At 35.9% G+C, this 15340-nt stretch overlaps 1 protein-coding gene across 1 annotated transcript; it reads left to right on the top strand.

Moving 5' to 3' along the window:
- The first annotated feature begins 8974 nt into the window (after nucleotides 1-8974).
- On the top strand, nucleotides 8975-10263 carry LOC139864036 (uncharacterized). The gene is made up of 2 exons (XM_071852623.1): nucleotides 8975-9171; nucleotides 9279-10263. Exons 1-2 carry the CDS (start codon nucleotides 8975-8977, stop codon nucleotides 10261-10263), a joined length of 1182 nt encoding a protein of 393 aa, XP_071708724.1.
- The last annotated feature ends 5077 nt before the right edge of the window (nucleotides 10264-15340 follow it).

Here is a 15340-nt window from a genome sequence, read left to right as displayed (position 1 = left end):
AAGTTAAAGCCGAGCACCAAAAGCCGTATGGTAAGTTACAACCGTTAGAAATCCCGAAATGGAAATGGGAGCGCATTACCATGGATTTCATCACAAAGTTACCTAAAACGACGAGAACCCAATTTGATTCGATATGGGTTATAGTAGATCGATTGACGAAAAGCGCTTTGTTTCTTCCCATTAAAGAAGCAATATCGTCGGAGACCTTGGCTAAGTTGTTTATCAAGGAAGTTATCTCTCGACACGGAGTTCCTATATCTATTATTTCGGATCGAGATACCCGTTTTACATCTCGGTTTTGGGAGAAATTTCATGAAGATATGGGTACGCAATTAAAGTTAAGCACGGCATATCATCCTCAAACGGACGGTCAAACCGAACGTACGAATCAAACTTTGGAAGATATGTTACGAGCGTGCATTATTGATTTCGGTGGTAGTTGGGACGAGCATTTTCCTTTGGTGGAATTCTCGTACAATAATAGTTATCATACTAGTATCGGGATGCCGCCATATGAGATGCTTTATGGGAGTAGATGTCGAACCCCGATTTGTTGGGGTGAAGTGGGACAAAAGGAAATCGGGAGTACCGATTTGGTTTTAGAGACGAATAGCAAGATTGATGTGATTCGAGAGCATTTGAAAAAGGCTCAAGATAGGCAAAAGTCGTATGCCGACAAACGTAGACGAACGATCGAATTTCAAGAAGGTGACATGGTGATGCTTAAGGTTTCGCCATGGAAAGGTATTATTCGATTCCGGAAACGAGGAAAGTTAGCTCCTCGGTTTATTGGACCATTTAAGGTTTTAGCTCGTGTTGGTGAAGTCGCGTATCGTTTGAAATTACCCGAAGAGCTTGCGGGGATTCATAATACATTTCATGTTTCCCATCTCCGTAAGTGTCTTGCGGATGATTCATCTTGGGTGCCATTAGACGAGATTGAGCTAAATAATAGGTTAGAGTATATTGAGGAACCGATTGCCATACTTGATGAGAAGGTCAAAAGATTGAGACATAAAGAGGTAAGGACTTTTAAAGTTCAATGGCATCGTAGTAAGGGTTCCGAGTTCACTTGGGAGCCCGAAGAGTTTGTGTTGGTTTATCTTCCTTCTTGTCATGCGGCTTGGATCGCGAGGACGCGCTCCGTTTTTCCCGTACATATTTAAAGGTACAAACTAAATTATTAGCACGATTATACATGTTCGTTTATGTGATTAAATGAGCCAAAGTGTTAGTTTTCGAGTAAATGAATAATTATATTTATATACGTGAATGCGTTCGTATGAGTATTTATAACGTGTCGCGATGGAGTTGAGTCGTGCGAGACTTAAGGTTGAAGCTTAGGCGTGCATAGGAAGTGTGAATGAGGTGTGCTAGTTGTTTGAACCATCGTTTTGTGTTAAATGGTCGAAGTGACCAGGCTCAGGAAAACGCCGCGCCGCGACGGGCGGGACCGCGCCGCGACAAACAAAGCAAACCTGGATCAGAGATTGGGTTAAGAAGGGCCTATTTTCCCTTTATGTGTCGCGCCGCGATGACTAAGGCCGCGCCGCGATAGTTCTGCTGAACTGGTGTCGGACATAGCTCAATTTAAGGGATTTTAAGGGGCAAAATGGTAAATTGACATGTGGATCTGATGGGAGCATTAACTCTCCACCACATATCCATTTAATTCATTTCTTTTTCCCTTTTCTCTCCATTTTCTCTCCCAAAACTTAAAACCCATTTGGATTAAAAGTGAGATTTGAGAGTGAAGGATTGAGGGTTGATCTTTGGAGCAAGAATTAAAGTTGTTCTTTGTGTCTCTAGCTACGCGTTGGTAGTCTCGGTAAGTTCTAATCTATGTTTCGAGTTTTAATTAGTTATGCTAGGGTTTTGGTCCATTTGAAACTTATGTGACCCACTTGGGGTTAAAATGGGTGAACTTGGGTTGTGTTGATGAAAGGAAACCCTAAGTAACTATAATCTAGGGTTTGGACTTGAGATTTGAAGTTGAAAGTGTTAAATGGGTTCTTTGTCACTAATACACTTGTTAATGATGATGAAAATAGTTAATGAACTAAGTATGACTAGTTTGTGAGTCAAAGTGTTAAAATGAGTCAAAATGGGTAATGTTGACCTAGCTTGGGTGAGATGGGTATGAATTACCCTAGGTTGTGCTAGTTAATGTTAGTAGACTTTAAATCACTAGCTTTGGCGATTTAATATGAGTCTTGACATTTAAGGACGGTTTTGGGTATGGTTGAGTCATTTAATGCGATTTGGGTCATTAAATGCTCAAAGTGTAAGTAATGTGGTAAATGCCACTAGTTGTGTATTGAATGTGTACCTATGTATTATGTACTTTGCTCGAGGTGTGCGGAGGCATTTAAATCACCACCGAAGTGTTAAGGTGAGTGGAATAATTATATATGCATGTATATGATTTATTTACTTGTAGGGTATGGGTTAAAGTTCGATGTTGACGATACCATACCCTAGAGTGTATTACTTTGTGGATGAGGGTTTAAAGTTCGTTGTTGACGATACCTCATACGTATGGAATTAAAGTTCAATGTTGACGATGCCATACGATTATTGTAGTGACGTTGATGAGGGTTTAAAGTTCGTTGTTGACGATACCTCATATGTGGGTTTAAAGTTCAGTGTTGACGATACCACATTAATATAGGCGAATGGGATTTAAGTTCGATGTTGACGATACCATTCGTTGGGCTAGCCTTGAGATCTTGAGTACTACGGATGTTGTGAACATCATCGTTATACTTGTGTTTTAGCATATTGTATTGTTGTGTTATAAGCTATTGTTATACTAGCCTTGTTATCGTGATACTTAGCGTTATACATGTGAAAGGTATGCTAATTATGTAACTAGTATGTATGCGGATTTGGTAAGTGTTTGCAAGTAAGTAGGTTATATATATGTATGTATAATTGTTGCACTCACTAAGCCTTGCTTACCCTCTCGTTGTTTACCATTTTATAGGTTCCGGCTTGGACAAGGGTAAGGGCATACGTTTGGACTAGTGGTCTCCCGCTTATGTTGTCGGGGGGGGGGGGGGGGGGAGGGGGTGCTTTTGGTGTTAGCTCTTCGAAGTTGGCCTAACGTTTTGGGTAGTTTAGCCCCAAACCATGCTCGAGTGTTGTTTGGATTATAAATTATCATTTGTAGTGGGTCAAACTTGTATTAAACTTAATTAATGGCTTTCGTGCCTTTTGTAAACATTTAAATTGATGTACGTTTAAATGGAACTAGTGGAATGGTTTTCATATTTAATTGGCGCATAAATGTGTATAAAAAAAAAATTTATCGTATGGAATACGGGTTGGGTTGTTTCAATAAATAACTTGTGTAAAATTGTATCGTATTTAATAGTTTTTCGTAGTAAAAATATAACTATTTTGTATACACCTCTACGCACATCACTACCCTTTCCATCCGGTCCGACTATGGCTGGACGCACATCTTCCCATGACTAGTGTGCGGAGATCTTCCCTAACCGCAACATTACGTTCCCGTATGATCGGTGCACCAGCTGTGCGTTAGAGGACTCCGCCAATAGCTTTGTTTCCTCGTCATCAAGGACCGGAGTTTTGTTCACATCCTTCTCCACCTTCTCGCACCATATAAGCGTTTGCGAAAAATTGGTACCAACTACAGTTTGGTCAATGTAAAAGAAAGTTTCTTTCCAGTTACCCGCATTCGACTTTGGGGTTTTGGTGAAATTTTGTCGGGCGAAGAAGGTGAACCAGGATTTGTGGTGATTGGCTAACGGTATAGATGACAGAAGACTTTAACCAATGGTATCTTGTTGAGTGCGACGCACCACATCTCAAACAGTACTATTTTACCTATGGCATAAAGGTGTAGTTGCCCTAAGTCCACTCTGAAGTGATCTAGTACGCCTAGGAAGAAGTCGGAGGGGGGCACCCTAAAGTTTCCATGCTTAAACGCATGTTCGTAGATGGCCACCTTCTTCTCCGGTGGCTCGTGAGCACGCTGATTAGACAGGAGTGGCACCGGATTGTACTTTGCTAATGGTGAGTATTGTTTAACTAGGTAATCAATGTGTTTCTGCTCTATAATCTATCTAACACTATCTACATAGGTCTCGTTAGCCTTAGTCATTTTCTATAGAGTGATTGGAGAATTACTAACCTTTAGACGGTGGCCGGAGTATTTAGGATTTGATCGGAATTGAATATAGCAGCGTATTGGGGAAGCTTGAAGCAGGAAAATGGAAATGCGTGTGAATTGGGGCTATTTATAGTGAAGATTTGGAGTCATGGGGTGGAATGGTGTGATCGTGGCTGTACACATGTTACGCGATCAACGGGTGACATTTTAAGTGCGCGCGTGGATGTCAGTTGGGTATGGTTACCTATGAGCGCGTTGCTGACACGCGCCTGCCAACTGCCACTTTACGTCTTGTCAGCCGAATGGGCTTCTGCGATAGCGACAGGCATTAAATGACCTCGAAACGCACGCGAAAAATTAAATGCTAGCCGTTTTCTTGTTTTTTTCGCTTAATAGTTTGATATCATATGTCTTGCGCCATATAACATCAAACTGGGGGGACATAATGATGCCGCAACCCGCATGCGCATCCCATATGTATGCGGGCACTCACTAGTGTGCGTATGCGTGTGCTTATGCGCGTTATGCGGTATGCGGATTCGTATCTAATGCCTTTGTTCCCGGTACAGCGATTACTTAGCTATCAAGTAAATATCTTTTCCATAATTGCATCCGTGATTAGGGGGAGTTTGTTATGGAAAGGATTGCCATTATCCTAGATGGTTCTAGAATTAGGGTTTGCCTTTATATACAAACCATAACTATCATTCTAAACACAATCACATTACGTAACCATCATCTAATACACGTCTTACGTAACCAGCATTGCCTAGCATCTTCTAAAGGTTAACAGGTTAGTTTCTTGATTAACTAGAACCTACGACCTTATTTGGGGCCTTCTAATCGACGATCGTCATTAAAGGTGGACTTAATCACTTGGCCACCCCGCCGACATCATCATGTCGGCCAGGGTTATTCACGGTAGCCGGACCGGAGAGCCTCGTTCTAAGATCCTTAAACCCCACCCTTCTAACGTGTTGAGCAGACATATTAAACCCTGTGGTAAAATATGCATGATCAAAATGAAACAAACGAAATACTTCCTAGTACATTAGAAATTGAACTAAATATCAATTCAAAACACCATTAAGCTGAATATCACTTTTATTTACTAAAGAACTATTACTCCGTATTAATTTAAAGTGCATAGTTCTTTTTTCTACATACACTTTTAGACTAAAGATCACCCATATAATTACAAATCTATATCACAGCTACTGCAAAAATGCTCACTATTATACAACCAAACACCCCTCAAACCACTTTGATTTTTAATAAGAGATTCACATAATACTTGATCAGTAGTATCACAGGATGTGGATAAAACTACTACTCTGAGGAACTAAAAACACACACACACACACACACACATACACACACACACACACACACACACACATATATATATATATATATATATATATATATATATATATATATATATATATATATATATATATATATATATATATTGGTAGGATCAAGAGGGAGGTAACCATTCGGGGAGAAACGGGGGGAAGCAAAAACTTTTTTTCTTTTTCGGTTTTTTGAAAAAACTTTGTTCACGAACATTATAGATGAGATGAAGATATGAACATTTAGTAGAGACACTTTGTGATAAATGTTTTTATTTTGGCGGGAAAACGCTCGAAGAAGTAATATATAACAATTATCGTGTTTTTCGAGCGTATTTTGAGGTTTTAGCTATTGGGTTTAGATATTCGGGTTTAGATATTAGGGTTTATAGGGTTTAGATATTAGGGTTTAGAAATTTAACTCTAAATCGGGCTAAATTTTACTTCACAAAACATGAAAAAAAAAAACGTTCATATTCTTCACGAACAATATTATCTTGAATGTTATTTTTGTCGATCTTTTTCCCGCCTAAATAATAACATTCATCACGAAGTGTCTCTTCTAAATGTTCATATTTTCGTGTGATCTTGATGCCGGAAAAAAAAATTTCAAAAAAAATTTCAAAAAAAAAAAAAATTGCTTCCCCCCGTTTCCCCCCGATTGGTTACTTCCCCATTGATCCTGCCCCTATATATATATATATATATATATATATATATATATATATATATATATATATATATATATATATATATATATATAATACTTATATAGATAGACATATACATACATGCATGCATGCATACATACATACATGCATGCATGCATGCATACATACATACATACATAAAGACACACACATAAAGACACACGCACACATAAAGACACATACATACATACACGTACATATATATTATATATATACATATTATATAAATAGATATAGATATAGATATAGATATAGATATAGATATAGATATAGATACATGAGACAATATACATAATGTTGGACGACTTTATTAACACAAACAAAAATTGAATTACTATAATTTACATGTAAGTAAAATAACAAACACATTTAAGGTTGTAAATTGTTAACTTACCATAAAATATAAAGAAGTCTGAAAATGGTGTAACGCTCCGCCAATAATTTCCGAGAGTTGATACTAGAGATCAATTATACATCAATCTGCAATGAATACACTACAAACAAAGTATGAAAAAATTATAATAAAAAAACTTAATTAAAATAAACACTTACCAAATGAAATGAAACACTAACAATTAGTAGTGGCATGGTAGCTTTGGCTAGTCAAACTATGTATTATAAACCGATTTGCCTAAAACAGTTTGACAGTATAAATGGTTAAAACTTCATCTAATTAACATTAAATGAGTTTCCAAAAGACAATTAACAAGGTTCAAACATGTTCCAAATTTGAACAGAATTATCATCATTAATAAGCCACATGTCTCAAAGACTAATCATCACATAAACACATAAGTGTTTATGACTTTCATAATCTTAAAATTTACTTACAAATCTTAAGAATGATCATCAAGTTCCAATTAGGGAAAGCCCATTCCTAAACATGAGTTGTACATTATTGTACACATATTATGTGATTAGCTATTAGGTGAAATGTGCTTAGATATCTTAGCTAATTAGACATTGCCATGAGTAGCATATAATACAAATACAAATAACAAAACTACAGTAATTCTCCCCGTTCACACTACATCTACATCTGAGATCTATTTCTTCTTCTCCTTTGATCATCTCCGGTGGGCGCAAACGCCGGTAGACCTTAATCCGGTGATCTCTGGCGGGCACAAACGCCTATCACCATGGTGGGTAACACTCGATTTGTACCTCTAAAAGATGGGTGGAAGGCCAAGACTAGACGCAGCAAAAAACATTCTTATCGAAAACTTGACATCGATTTTCAGAAACGATCGGAGAACGAATATCAATCGTTCTTTGTTACTAATTTTCTGGAACATGCCGATGTTCCGGCCTTATGGAAGGTGTTTGATGGCTATGGTCTCATGGTAGATGTTTTCATAGCGAAGAAGAGAGCGAAATTCGGTAAACTTTTTGGCTTCATTAGATTCATGGGAGTTAAGCATGTGGTTCGTATGGAAAATAGGCTTGCAGACGTATGGATGGGGAATTTTCACCTTTACGTACAAGCTTCTAAATCTGACAGCTCTAAAATTACCAAGTACGTTTCAAAGCGTGTTACACCGGTGGTGGGTAGTAATGAAGATACGTCACCAAAAGTTGTTAATGTTATTCCTAAGATTCTCAAGAATCCAGTAAAGAAGAAGGTTGATATAGTAGACGAGAACTCATATGTCTCCAAGGCGTCGGGTTCTGATTCTAATGCTAGACAAAAGAAATTCACTGTTGACTATTGTGATCTCGTGACGGTCAAAGAAGATGATCACTTACTCATGGTTAAGGTAAAAGATTTTACTACACTCTACTTGATTTATCGTCTTAGTTTAGCCGAGGGTTTTAGTGATTTTAAGATCCAACATGTGGGTGGATATTGGATTTGGTTGAAATTTACTTCTGCCACAAGTCTTACTGCCTTCAAATGCAATTAATTTGATGTCATTATTTGCTTGTGTAAAAGAAGCAACGGATGGGTTTATTGTTGATGAGCGCATTATATGGGTTAAAATCCCGGGGTTACCTACATGTGCTTGGGGGTCCAACGCGTTCAAAAAGGCTGCATCATGTGTAGGACGTTTTCTTTTTTTCGAAGCAAACTGTAACCTGCCATTGTCAGTGGGTCGTGCATGTATAGCTACAGATGACAAAAAAGTCATCTCCAGGTCTGAGGTATTCGACATTAATGGGGTTGACGTGGAGGTTCAATTCAAAGAAGTAGGTACGTGGACGTTCAACATTGATCCAACGTTAGACGTTTCAAATGAGAATTCGGTTGAAACAAAAAATGAGGACTTGTTTAGTGTCAATTCAGATTCAGATTCGATACATAATTCTGACCCGTTTCAAGAATTCGCTGGGGTCAACATTAGAGAACAATCTGTTGATAATGTCTCGGATAATAATGATGGTGATGGCATGCAATCAGATTCACAGCATTCCATTGCTACTAAACCTATTCGGTGTAATAGTTTTAGTTATACTTGCCCTCCTGGATTTACTACCTTGCAATGTGAGTGTCAAAATAATGTTGAGTCAGGAACATCTGTTGACTGTTTGAATCAACAGATTTATGGTAGTGGGATAAATAATGAGTTTGACGATCTAGCTGAGGTAGGAGATATGCTTGGTTATAATTTAAAAAGATGTGGTTTAGTTGTGGATCGTATTCTTACTACTAGTTTCCATTGAAGGTTATTTCTGTTAATAGTTGCGGGTCGAAACTATTCCAAAAAAGGAATTGATTACGCGAGTTATGTTCTTCTTTTAATATTCAATTCCTCGGGCTTCAAGAATCAAAGATGACTCGGCTTCAAATTGCTCGTTTACGTTCTATTTGGGGCAATCATAATTTTGATTTTGCGTTAAGTTTGGCTCGTGGTTTCTCCGGAGGTATTATCTCCTTATGGGATCCTAATGCATTCGTTAGAAGTGCCATATGGAGCGATGATCATTTTGTCATTGTTAAGGGTTTTTGGATTCGAGAAAACATCGAAGTGTTTATGGTGAATGTCTACGCCCCACAACATTTAAATGATAAAATTCTTTTGTGTAACAAGTTAATGGATTTTATGTCTTCGAATGTTGGGGAGTACATTTTTTCAGTGATTGGAACGCGGTTAGATATGAAGCGGAAAGAAATGGCACCGTTTTCTGTCCTTTAGATGCAAGTGCTTTTAATCATTTTATTGATTCAAATGCTCTCTATGAAGTTCCTCTAGGTGGTCTTCAATTCACTTGGAGAAATAAATCAGGTACTCAGTTTAGTAAACTTGACAGATTTATTATCACTAATAATGTTCTTGAAGGTGTAGCCGATCTAAAAGGTGAAGTCATGGCTCGCGGCTTATCCGATCATTCTCCCATTTCGTTAATGCAAGATAAAGTTGATTTTGGTCTGACATATTTTAAAGTGTTTGATTCGTGGTTCGAAAGGCGTGACGTTGATGATGTCGTTAAGAACGCATGGGCTGATTTATCATCTGTTTCGAATCTTAATGTTGTTTCTAAGATGAGGATGTTGATTCAAAAGTTAAAGGCTTGGATTATTTCTTCTAGATCCTCCGAAGCTACTCGTCTTAAGGTTATTTCGGATCAAATTCAGGCCCTTGATGTTACCATTGATGCTGGTAGTGCTATATCTGATTTTGTGGAACTAAGGAATCGTCTGTTTAAAGAAAAAGTTGATATTTCCCATTTTATTTCCCTCGATTCTCTCCAGAAAGCAAATATTAAATGGGATGTTGAGGGAGACGAAAACTCCAAGTTTTTTCATCGGACGCTAAAGTTAAAACGTCGTCAACAACACATTCAAGGTTTAATGATGGACGGCAACTGGATTGTAGACCCATCGTCGATTAAGAATTTGTTTTATGACTTTTTTAAACAGAAATTTGGCTCGAGTGGTTCCGAGGCTGTTTTCAACTCGATCCAACCACATTATATTCTCACCTCCGAAGACGTTAATTTTTTAGAACAATCCTTTGATGATGAGGAAATCAAACGTGCAGTCTGGATTGTGGTAGTTCTAAAGCCCCAGGACCAGATGGTTTTTCATTACGGTTCATCAAACATTTTTGGGACATCTTGAATCATGATATTTGTCAAGGCACCCGTGAGTTTTTCTTGACATCAATTATGCCATCAGGGGAAAATTCTGCCTTTTTCTCTTTAATTCCGAAAGTGTGCAACCCGATTACTTTCAATGATTTTCGACCGATCTCACTTGTCAGCTTATTTTATAAAATTGTAACGAAAGTCCTCTCTAATCGCCTTGCACACGTGATCGATAAGTTAATTAGCCCAGTTCAATCGGCGTTCATAGCGGGTCGTCAGATTCTTGACGGTCCGTTAATGCTAAGTGAGATTATGTCTTTGTATAAAATATCGAATAGAAAGATGTTACTCCTTAAAGATGACTTCGAAAAGGCGTACGATTCGGTGAACTGGGATTATCTCATGTTCATGCTCTCTTCTTTAGGTTTCGGTCCTACTTGGTGCGGTTGGATCATCGGTTGTTTGAATTCGGCTAGAACATCCGTGCTTGTTAATGGTTCTCCGACTTGTGAATTCCCGATTAAAAGAGGTTTAAGGCAAGGTAATCCTCTTAGCCCGTTTATTTTCATCATCATTATGGAAGTCTTACATCTAGCTCTTCATCGGGCCATGGAGGTTAATTATATTCATGGTATTAGAGTGGGTTCTAGTGATGTCCGTTTATCACACTTCTTATACGCAGATGACGTCATTATTTTTTCCGAATAGGGTAGTCGTGAACTTAATCACATACTTCGTATTCTCAAGTTATTTTACTTGGTTTCGAGTTTAAGGATTAATATTTCTAAATCTCACATTTTTAGTGTTGGTGTCGTTGATAGCGAAGTTAACGCTTTTGCGAGTATTGCAGGCTGCCGTACGTGCTCTTTTCCCACTAATTATTTGGGTATCCCTATAGGTAATAACATGAAGTTAGTGGCCAAATGGGACTCGTTGGTTGAGAAATTCCGCTCAAAACTATCCACTTGGAAGGCTACTTCGATTTCGGTAGGTGGTAGACTTACGCTCTTAAAATCGGTCATGGGAAGCCTCGGGATTTACTTTATGTCAGTTTTCAAATGCCCGGAAATGATTTTCAAACGGCTCAAATCGATATGTTCAAGATTTTTTTGGGGCGGTAATAACTCAACAAATAAAATGGCATGGGTGAAATGGAATACAATTTTATCTTCTTTTGCTAATGGAGGGTTAAATGTAGGAAGTTTAAAAGCATTTAATCTTGCGTTAATCTTGAAGTGGCATTGGTGATATTTGTTTAATCCGGATGATTTTTGGGTTTCAATTGTTAAGGCTATTCATGGAGATGTTTTTGAGCGAACGACTGTTAATGGTACTTCGTCGAACATTGTGGATACTTGCTCTAAAGTTATTGAAATGTCCCGTTCTTATTGATTAAAAACGTTCCATATTAATTGATTTCGTTGCGAGGTTTTGACCTCTATATGAGACTTTTTTTCAAAGACTGCATTCATTTTAAAACAAACCATAACCTTTATTTCATCAATAAAGGTTTAAAAAGCTTTACGTAGATTATCAAATAATGATAATCTAAAATATCCTGTTTACACATGACTATTACATAATGGTTTACAATACAAATATATTACAACGAAATAAGTTTCTTGAATGCAGTTTTTACACAATATCATACAAGCATGGACTCCAAATCTTGTCCTTATTTAAGTATGCGACAGCGGAAGCTCTTAATAATCACCTGAGAATAAACATGCTTAAAACGTCAACAAAAATGTTGGTGAGTTATAGGTTTAACCTATATATATCAAATCGTAACAATAGACCACAAGATTTCATATTTCAATATACATCCCATACATAGAGATAAAAATCATTCATATGGTGAACACCTGGTAACCGACATTAACAAAATGCATATTTAAGAATATCCCCATCATTCCGGGACACCCTTCGGATATGATATAAATTTCGAAGTACTAAAGCATCCGGTACTTTGGATGGGGTTTGTTAGGCCCAATAGATCTATCTCTAGAGTTCGCGTCAATTAGGGTGTCTGTTCCCTAATTCTTAGATTACCAGACTTAATAAAAAGGGGCATATTCGGTTTAATAACCCAACCATAGAATGTAGTTTCACCTACTTGTGTCTATTTCGTAAAACAGTTATAAAAGCATCGCATGTATTATCAGTCCCAAAAATATTTATTGCAAAAGCATTTAAAAAGGGAATAATGAAACTCACGCATATAAATATTGTAAAACAGTTAATAAAGCATTTGCATGTATTCTCAGCCCAAAAATGTAATGAGTAAAAAGGGATCAAATGAAACTCACGCATATAAATATTGTAAAATAGTTATTAAAACATTACATGCATTCTCAGCCCAAAAATATATATAAAAAGGGAATAATGAAACTCACGCATATAAATATTGTAAAACAGTTAATAAAGCATTTGCATGTATTCTCAGCCCAAAAATGTAATGAGTAAAAAGGGATCAAATGAAACCCACGCATATAAATATTGTAAAATAGTTATTAAAACATTGCATGTATTCTCAGCCCAAAAATATATATAAAAAGGGAATAATGAAACTCACGCATATAAATATTGTAAAACAGTTAATAAAGCATTTGCATGTATTCTCAACCCAAAAATGTAATGAGTAAAAAGGGATCAAATAAAACTCACGCATATAAATAATGTAAAATAGTTATTAAAACATTGCATATATTCTCAGCCCAAAAATATATATAAAAAGGGAATAATGAAACTCACTTTCACAGATTTTTACTTCGTCGGGAAGTAAGACTTGACCACTGGTTGATTCACGAACCTATAACCAATATGTACATATATATCAAAGTATGTTCAAAATATATTTACAACACTTTTAATACATTTTGATGTTTTAAGTTCATTAAGTCAGCTGTCCTCGTTAGTAACCTACAACTAGTTGTCCAAAGTTAGATGTATAGAAAAAAAATTGATATATATTATCTTGAATCAATCCACGACCCGGTGTATACACGTCTCAGGCTAGATCACAACTCAAAGTATATATATTTTTGGAATCAACCTCAACCCTGTATAGCTAACTCCCACATTACTGCATATAGAGTGTCTATGGTTGTTCCAAATAATATATACACATGGGTCGATATGATATGTCAAAACATTTGCATACGTGTCTATGGTATCCCAAGATTACATAATATATTAGAATACATGTATAATACAATATAAGTTAGCTAGGATATGATTAATATAGATTTGTTACCAATTTTCACGTTGCTACAACAAGAAAAATTATCCAATCTTGTTTTACCCATAACTTCTTCATTTTAAATCCGTTTTGAGTGAATCAAATTGCTATGGTTTCATATTGAACTCTATTTTATGAATCTAAACAGAAAAAGTATAGGTTTATAGTCTAAAATATAAGTTACAAGTCGTTTTTGTAAAGGTAGTCATTTCAGTCGAAAGAACGACGTCTAGATGACCATTTTAGAAAACAAATTTCCACTTTGAGTTTAACCATGATTTTTGGATATAGTTTCATGTTCATAAGAAAAATAATTTTTCCAGAAGAACCACTTTTAAATCAAAGTTTATCATAGTTTTTAATTAACTAACCCAAAACAGCCCGCGGTGTTACTACGACGGCGTATGTTCGGTTTTACAGTGTTCTTCGTGTTTTCAGGTTTTAAATCATTAAGTTAGCATATCATACAGATATAGAACATGTGTTTAGTTGATTTTAAAAGTCAAGTTAGAAGGATTAAGTTTTATTTGCGAACAAGTTTAGAATTAACTAAACTATGTTCTAGTGATTACAAGTTTAAACCTTCGAATAAGATAGCTTTATATGTATGAATCGAATGATGTTATGAACATCATTACTACCTAAAGTTTTCTGGATAAAGCTACTGGAAATGAGAAAAATGGATCTAGCTTCAAAGGATCCTTGGATGACTTGAAAGTTCTTGAAGCAGAATCATGACACGAAAAACAAGTTCAAGTAAGATTTCCACTCGAAATAAGATTGTTATAGTTATAGAAATTGAATCAAAGTTTGAATATGAGTATTACCTTGTATTAGAAAGATATCTTACTGTAAATAAGAAAGATTTCTTGAGGTTGGATGATCACTCTACAAGATTGGAAGTAAGATAGCAAACATGGAAGTATTCTTGATTTTATGAAACTAGAACTTGTAGAATTTATGAAGAACACTTAGAACTTGAAGATAGAACTTGAGAGAGATCAATTAGATGAAGAAAATTGAAGAATGAAAGTGTTTTAGGTGTTTTTGTTCGTTGGTGTATGGATTAGATATAAAGGATATGTAATTTTGTTTTCATGTAAATAAGTCATGAATGATTACTCATATTTTTGTAATTTTATGAGATATTTCATGCTAGTTGCCAAATGATGGTTCCCACATGTGTTAGGTGACTCACGTGGGCTGCTAAGAGCTGATCATTGGAGTGTATATACCAATAGTATATACATCTAAAAGCTGTGTATTGTACTAGTACGAATACGGGTACATGCGAGTAGAATTGTTAATGAAACTGAACGAGGATGTAATTGTAAGCATTTTTGTTAAGTAGAAGTATTTTGATAAGTGTATTGAAGTCTTTCAAAAGTGTATGAATACATATTAAAACACTACATGTATATACATTTTAACTGAGTCGTTAAGTCATCGTTAGTCGTTACATGTAAGTGTTGTTTTGAAACCTTTAGGTTAACGATCTTGTTAAATATTGTTAACCCAATGTTTATAATATCAAATGAGATTTTAAATTATTATATTATCATGATAATATGATGTATGAATATCTCTTAATATGATATATATACATTAAATGTCGTTACAACGATAATCGTTACATATATGTCTCGTTTCAAAATCATTAAGTTAGTAGTCTTGCTTTTACATATGTAGTTCATTGTTAATATACTTAATGATATGTTTAATTATCATAATATCATGTTAACTATATATATATATATATATCCATATATATGTCATCATATAGTTTTTACAAGTTTTAACGTTCGTGAATCACCGGTCAACTTGGGTGGTCAATTGTCTATATGAAACCTATTTCAATTAATCAAGTCTT

Source organism: Rutidosis leptorrhynchoides, chromosome 8 (genome assembly GCF_046630445.1).
Source record: "Rutidosis leptorrhynchoides isolate AG116_Rl617_1_P2 chromosome 8, CSIRO_AGI_Rlap_v1, whole genome shotgun sequence".
Classification (NCBI taxonomy): Eukaryota; Viridiplantae; Streptophyta; class Magnoliopsida; order Asterales; family Asteraceae; genus Rutidosis; species Rutidosis leptorrhynchoides.
This window is presented reverse-complemented; position numbering and strand designations above follow the sequence as displayed.